We start from the raw sequence: 7,069 nt of genomic DNA, 5'->3' as shown, positions 1-7,069 counted from the left end.
CTTCATCATTTTAACATGAAGTCAATTGCTCCACGCCTACCTGCAGCGTGTTTTTTTACACACCGGCATTCATAAAAAGGGAAAACAACATGCACACGCCGATTTGGCGACATATTTCCTATTTCAGCTACTTATTCCAAGGACATTCGATGGAAAAATTTTGACACAGTTGTTGCATGCTGTTAGTTTCACTTCGACAACGTTTCGCATAACGGCTCTGTTTGTCCCTGTACTCTTGCTGTAGGCTCATGTGTACCGTGACCTTTCTTTTACTCCTTTACCCACAAGCAAGTCCTGACACCGGCATGGCACAGACCAAATGACCGTGTGGTAGTTTTTGTCGCTTAAGTGGAGACTTCCACAGAGTTGGTGGGTTTATATTTCACAATAGCACATGTTGTTAACGCAACTGAAATGTATAGGTAATTACTGCTTGGTAGTTAACGCTTCGGAACATGTTGCTGCCTAGCGAGGTAGCTAACTGTCTAGCTAGCTGCGGTTTGTACATTAATGCCATTGGCTAGTCCAGCGAAATACTTTACCTTGGTAGCTAAGTGGCTCGCTAAATTATTTGAATGATAGGTGGCAGTCACCGAAATCTTATCAGAGATTCTTCTTGCTCTCGGCCAACCGTTAAATTTAAACCGCGAGCAAGTGCCACTGTCAGGTCAAACATCAATGCTAGCAGGCAAAACAGTGCAGAAATTAATCACTAACATAAGCTACCTAGCAATGGATTTTGACCTTTGAGTGGCCCTACTAACTGGAACATTGTTAACCGTGTTGCTAGTGAACAAATTTGTCTATATTCTGTATGTCCTAGATATACCGGTAGTCTTCAATGGTGTAGTAATTGGGAGCTTGACATGAGCCACTCTGCATGGATACTTGCTTTTTTGTGGCAAGGTGGTAACGTAAGTTAGTTATCTTAAAGCAGCGTTGATACCTCTAAAAGGATATGTCCTGTGTAGGCCACAGACAAAAATTTATGTTATAAATTTATTCACTTTGTCGAAGATATTGTGTGACCTATGTAACGTACTAAAACGTATCAACGTTGGACAGTCAGTTAATATTCTCAAAAATGGTTGAAAACCACACTCTGAAGCTGCTTCAGGGTTGGCATATGGTCTGTGAATTATTGGTATCAGTACTGATATATTTGAAAGTCCTTGTTTTTTGTCATTTACCACTGCATAATGCAATGGAAAATAGGAGGGGCTGGTATTGATATGAAAAGTATCTGGCTACAAAAGGTATGCACCATGTCGCATCCTATATACACAGAGAAATATCAGATGATGACTCCTCCAGTGAATCCTATGTCAGCTGTATCTTAAGATCCATATTTAAAGAAAGCCCATGCCCGTCAAATATCCTTTCGAAACTGTGAAGTAAATCTGAGGTCATGCCAGAAAGCATGCTGCTTTCATCCATTACTAAGCTTTACACTACCTTACATCACATTAATTTCCATCAGATAAGAACAGAAGTGTATTCATTCAAGTTGAATGAGCTACAGTGTCAAACAAGGCTAAGCCTGAAATTATCAGTGTATATTTGTGTGTGTGACAGCTTGCCCCTGTGCTAATATTCTACCATGTCTTCCAGTGTCTGAGGTTGATGTCTGCACGAGCACTATGCCGAGTTGCAGCGCTCCGTCTCCTAGCCCTCCCCCCACGGAAAGAGGTCCAGAGGGCTAAATTTCACCACTGGGACCATGGGCATCGTAAGGAGCAAGAGGAAGAGGTACAGCCAGGCCCCCGGGTGGAGGGTTACCTGGTGCAGTACAACCCTGCCGCGTACCAGGTTCGACAGGGCGGGGTTCCCTCAAAGGGGGCTGACCAGGAGGAAGAGCTGCCCCGCCTCAGCCTCACGCCACCCTTCCGTCAGCAGAGCAACCCCTACAGCGTCTGCACCTCGCGGCACCTCTCCAGCACCAAGAACACCCTGCTGGACCTGGCCTTCAGCCGGGGAGACGATTCTGGCAAGGAAACGGCTGCCCCCTTGTCCCCCGCTGAAGATCTCTCCCCCGGCTTTAACCCCCGTGCCTTCCAGAAGTGCCGGCCGGAGTACGCCGCCGTGAGCCACGACCTCTCCCAGCGGCCTCCCGCCATCTCTACAGAGGAAGCCTTCCTGCTGCTGCACAAGGTGAAGGTGCTGAAGGGCAGCCTGGGGCCGGCGGAGGTGGTCCACGTCCTGAGCGAGCTGGGCCGTCTGGCCCCGGAGCAGCTGCCCCTGGCCAGGGCCGACACGCGCTTCTCCATGCTGCTCCGCTACGGCGTGGAGAGCCTGCGCCGCTTCTCCGTCGGCCAGCTGCTGGAGGCGCTGCGGGCCTTCGTGCTCCTCGGCCTGCCCGCCACCCACGGCATGCTGGGCCTGTACGAGGCGGAGCTGGTGCGGCGGGCCGAGGAGATGGAGCCGCAGCAGCTGCTGCTGGCCGCCGACCTCTGGCGCTGCCTGGGCCGGTCGGTCCCGCAGTACCTGGAGCAGCTGTATAGGTGCACCGCGACCTGGGCCTGGGCCCAGCTGGGGCCGGCTGAGCTGGTCCAGCTGATCTACCTGATGGGAGAGGGCCGGCACTGCCCCGCCTCCCTGCTGCTGCCCCTGGAACTGCAGCTGCTCCGGCATCTGGAGCAGCTGACGCCGGAGGAGGTGGGCGCCGTCTCCCTGGGCCTCTTTAAGTCCCAGAGCGTGCTCTCGGAGGGCACGGTGCGCCGGCTGGTGGATCGGGCCCGGAAGGTGGTGCGGGAGATGAGCGACTACGCACTGGTGAACGTGCTGAAACTGCTGCGCTTCAGCCACCTGGACCACCTCGGCCTGCTGGGGACCCTGGGCGAGGAGATCCCACGCCGCGCGCCCCACATGGGCATCCAGGGCTTGATGCACGTGGCCCTGGGTTGCTCGGCCCTGCATTACCGTGACGACCGTGTGCTGCAGGCCATCGCGGACTGCCTGCCCTCTCTTGCGCCCCAGTGCCGGAGCAAGGACGCGGGCAAGCTGCTGTGGGCATTCGGCACCCTGGGCTTCCCCCCGAGTCAGGCCCCCCGGCTCTTCCCCAGCCTCACCCAGGCTCTGCGCCAGCGGGAGGCCGAGTTCAAGCGCTTCCCTGAGCACCTCCTGACCGGGCTTCTGGGCCTGGCCTTCGCCGGCCTGTTCCCCACCGACCTGCTCACCCTGGCCCTGAGCCCGGACTTCGTCAGCCTGGCCGCCAGCTCGCGGCAGCTGGAGCTGAAGAAGGACCTGTTCACCCTGGACGGGTCGGTGGGCCTGGAGCTGCCCGGCTGGACGGGCCCGAGGGTCAGCCGGGCCCTGGCGCAGGAGGTGACCCAGCAGCTGTGGAACTTCGCTCTGCAGGATGTATGCAGGAAGCCGGAGGTGCTGGAGGCGGAGCAGCTCCTGCAGGACCTGCTGGGAGGGGAGGGCTTTGTGCGCAAGCACATGATCCTGCCGCACACCCGCTCCATTGACCTGGAGGTGCGGCTCGACTCCAAGGGGCACCCCCTGCCTCTCCATTCTGAGCCTGACCAGCCCAGCACAATCCTGGGGGGCGTTTCTGCCCCACAGCGGACCTGGGAAGGGGGCCACATTGGGGTAACAATCACCGAGGACCTGCTGGCTCAGCTGACTAACATCAGACCGGCTGCGGTAAAGCCACCAGGCAAGCCACCGCATTCCCCCGCCCTGCACAGAATCCCGGAGAGGGAGCAGGTAGGGGCCTTCCTTAGCGGGGTGGACCTGACCGAGGGGCTTATGGATGCCCTGCGGAGCCCAGAAGGGAGGCCACAAAGTCCCAAGCAGCCACCACCCTGCTCCACCAGCAACAGGGTCCTGCAGCTGGCAGTGCAGGTCAGCAACAGGAACCAGTACTGCTATCGCACTCAGCAGCTGCTGGGGCTGCATGCTCTGAAGAGGAGGCAGCTGGTGCTGGCCGGCTACAGGGTGGTGGAGCTGCCTCCCTGGGAGTGGTTCCCACTGCTGCGCCGATCCCGCGCTGAGAAACTGGACTACCTGCATGCTAAAATCTTTGGTAACCTGGATTGAAAAACTGCCATCTCTGCATATTAAGATCTTCAACAACCCGGACTGACAAGCAGGGCTATGTGTACTGATCCTCCTTGTTCTGCACTCAGTAACAGGCCCTCCTTTACTGTAAGGTTTATAGCAGCCTGGACTAAGACTGATGTACTTAAGCTGTAAGGACTTCCTCAGTCTGGACTGAGAAACAAGCTAACAATGAGGATTCCAGCAGAGAAATGGGGCTACGGTCATTGTAATGCCCTCTGCAGTTTGGACTGAGATAAAACCCTTCCTGCACACACTCTACCTTCAGCAGTACAGTACCTTCCAGGAGGTACCTTTAGACCGTATTTTCTGGATCATTTGAGAGCATACTGTATAGTTCCTCAGCTCTGAATCAGAGGTAAAGAACGGATTACACTGTTGAAATTAACAGCCAACTGAAGTGGGTCTTGGTTCTTGTATGGTTTGAGGCATGAAATAAAGCAGAAATGGCTTGGTTTACATCAAGGGTGAATACCAGAAAATGAGGGTACATTTCCATATGTAGAGGCCGGCCCTGTGCACTGGCATCTGTCAGCAGACACTTTGTTGATGGAATAATAAAATGCCTTCATGAAGGTCTGGACATTACTTGTGTTAAATTACATTGCATTACATTCATTTAGCATATGCTCTTATCCAGAGTGACTTCCAGCACAAAAGAACAGATGTGTATCCATCCAGATTAAATGAGCAACAGTGTCAGACCTGGCTAACAGCACTCCCAGACCAGTGAGTGTGAGCCCAACACCATTCACGCACTACCACAAGTTAACCTGCGCTAATCTGAAACTAGACAGCTGAGAAAACTAAGGGAAATCCAGTAAATACACTACCTTGTATCTCAGTGTGACTAGATCACAATATTCATAACACATGATACTACAAGGAGTAAAGTAATACAAGTCATGACACAGGGATGTTTGATTTTTCTTCATGGAGTATCAAGACATTTTTAAGTAGTGCCTGAAACACTGAAGACCACACTGCAGAAAATATAAATAAACATGCATAAATGTATGAAATGTCATTCATGAAAATTACTAGACACTTTTTCCCACTTTAATATTAGGCCAAACATTGTGTCAAAGCTGTTACTTAGTCTGACAGAATGCTGAACATGTTACACGTGTACATTACTTTTGGTTATGTTCTGTGTTGTGTTTTTGGTTGAAGGATGGTAGACAACAGGCTGTGAGCCATAGATTATTCCAGAAAAGGAACAGGAACAAGCGGGTGTGACAAATAAGAATTCAAGGCTGAGGCTTCCTTCACTATAAACTGCAAGAAACCCGGAACACCACATTGCAGAGATACAATCGGGAGCTTAAGAAAAATCACAAAAAACCGATGCATCACTGTTCACATTGCGTTTATAGGGTGAAAATATTGTGCAGAAAATCTGTAATATTAATGGAGGAATCGGACCTTAAACCTCGCTGCCCTGTTTGTCAGTGTTGCTGCACGTCAGATTCCCTCTGCACCTCCCCGGACCCCCCCTGGCATGAAAATACATTTGAATGCAAATATTCATGAACAGTACGCTCATTTCCATCTCCCCTTTCCCAGCCCCACACAGCACAATAATGCGCAGAAAACTCCGTTTTCATAACTGAGTGATTAGCGTTGAGCAGGCGTTTAATTCGATCCCCATGTTTTGCGCAATTAAAACGCAAGTAAATAATCAGCGGAGAGAGGGGCTGCATGACCAGACTTGGCAGCTCTTTATCAGGCGTGCAGGGGGGGGGCAAACCTGAATCAGCTGCCAGGGGACCGAAAGGGACCAGGGCGTCGGAGGTGTGGGGGGGAGCAGAGAGGCTACCACCACTGTGTGGTCCACGTCACCACTCTGTCTCGCGCCTCCCTCTCTCTTCTCCTTGTCCTTCTTCTTTGTGACCCACCCCTCTTTCACAGCAGCTTGTCTGAAGAAGCCTTGTGCAGTTGAGGTGTTCAGTGCCCAGACGTTCAGTCCCCCCCCCACCCCCCCCCCATTCACACTAAATCCACTTGGCAGGGGACAATTCACTCTTAGTCTGTGAAGCAAGGCCTTTTCACTGGATCAGTGAATGAAACCTTTATTATCCTTGAAGGGAATCTGTTTTGCTCGTGAGTCTGAGCATAAGCACACACACACACATATGTACACAATGGTGGGACAAGCCTTCCAACAGGGTAATCAACTTCACCCAAAAGAGCAATTGTGCAGTTCATCGATCAACTCATTTGTTCACGAATTGAATCCTCCTCAGTGTAAAGATGGTAAGTGCTCTTTTTGTCTCTGCTCAAGGCATTTGATATCTACAGCCAGATGGAAATGGGTTATAGTGACTAATAGGTAAGAAAGGTCACTGAGAAGTGATGCACAGCTTGGAAGAAGACGTAATGCTCTGAACACCTGTAATTTTGCAGCCAAAATGACTTTTCCCAGTTTGTTCTTACTTTGGACAGAAAGAGCACCTTCCCAACTCTGAATGCAAAAGTCGTCATGCTCTGTTCAAAAGTTAGTCCCCAAGAACCTAAGAGGACTGGGCTTTTAGTGCTTCTGAGGGCTATGTAAATCAATTTCACCTGGCTCATTCTCGCAGTACGTTCAGGCTCATCAAGGTTAACTTTTTTACAGCTTTGACAGATATGTGCCCAACATATTGACAAAATTTTTCATTTTAGTTTCATACCTATCATCAGTCATATTCAAAATCTATCATCAGTCATATTCAAAATAAAATGACATAACTAGGTCCAAACAATTAATAATATGAAAATGGATAATGACCAAAATGGATACCTAAATTTGTGTCAGGCAGAACAATTTTAAAGAAAACCTGTCATAGACTCTGCATGTTTGCTTGATGCAAAGAGATATTAGCTCATTTTGCATGATAGACACACACAAGCTAATTACTTTGCTCTAGTCACACTACCTTTACATACCTTGAAGCCAAAAGTAATGTCCATTTTTAGAGTACAGAGGTTTAAATTGTCCCAGTCACTCATCACATGCAGTGAT

The 7,069-nt window shown here is 50.5% G+C and overlaps 1 protein-coding gene across 2 annotated transcripts; it reads left to right on the top strand.

Moving 5' to 3' along the window:
• The first annotated feature begins 290 nt into the window (after positions 1 to 290).
• On the top strand, positions 291 to 4,586 carry LOC118777482 (FAST kinase domain-containing protein 5, mitochondrial). 2 transcript variants are annotated; one of them, XM_036528459.1, is made up of 2 exons: positions 291 to 369; positions 1,612 to 4,586. In XM_036528459.1, the coding sequence occupies exon 2, from the start codon at positions 1,624 to 1,626 to the stop codon at positions 4,042 to 4,044; it is 2,421 nt and encodes an 806-aa protein (XP_036384352.1). In that variant the 5' UTR covers positions 291 to 369; positions 1,612 to 1,623; the 3' UTR covers positions 4,045 to 4,586. The 2 variants fall into 2 exon arrangements, with proteins under 2 accessions (XP_036384352.1, XP_036384351.1); XM_036528458.1 differs by lacking the exon at positions 291 to 369 and adding an exon at positions 1,192 to 1,256.
• Positions 4,587 to 7,069: the final 2,483 nt, after the last annotated feature.

Source organism: Megalops cyprinoides, chromosome 5, assembly GCF_013368585.1.
Source record: "Megalops cyprinoides isolate fMegCyp1 chromosome 5, fMegCyp1.pri, whole genome shotgun sequence".
Taxonomy (NCBI): domain Eukaryota; kingdom Metazoa; phylum Chordata; class Actinopteri; order Elopiformes; family Megalopidae; genus Megalops; species Megalops cyprinoides.
Note: the sequence above shows the minus strand (reverse complement) of the source record. Positions and strands in the feature narration are given on the sequence as shown.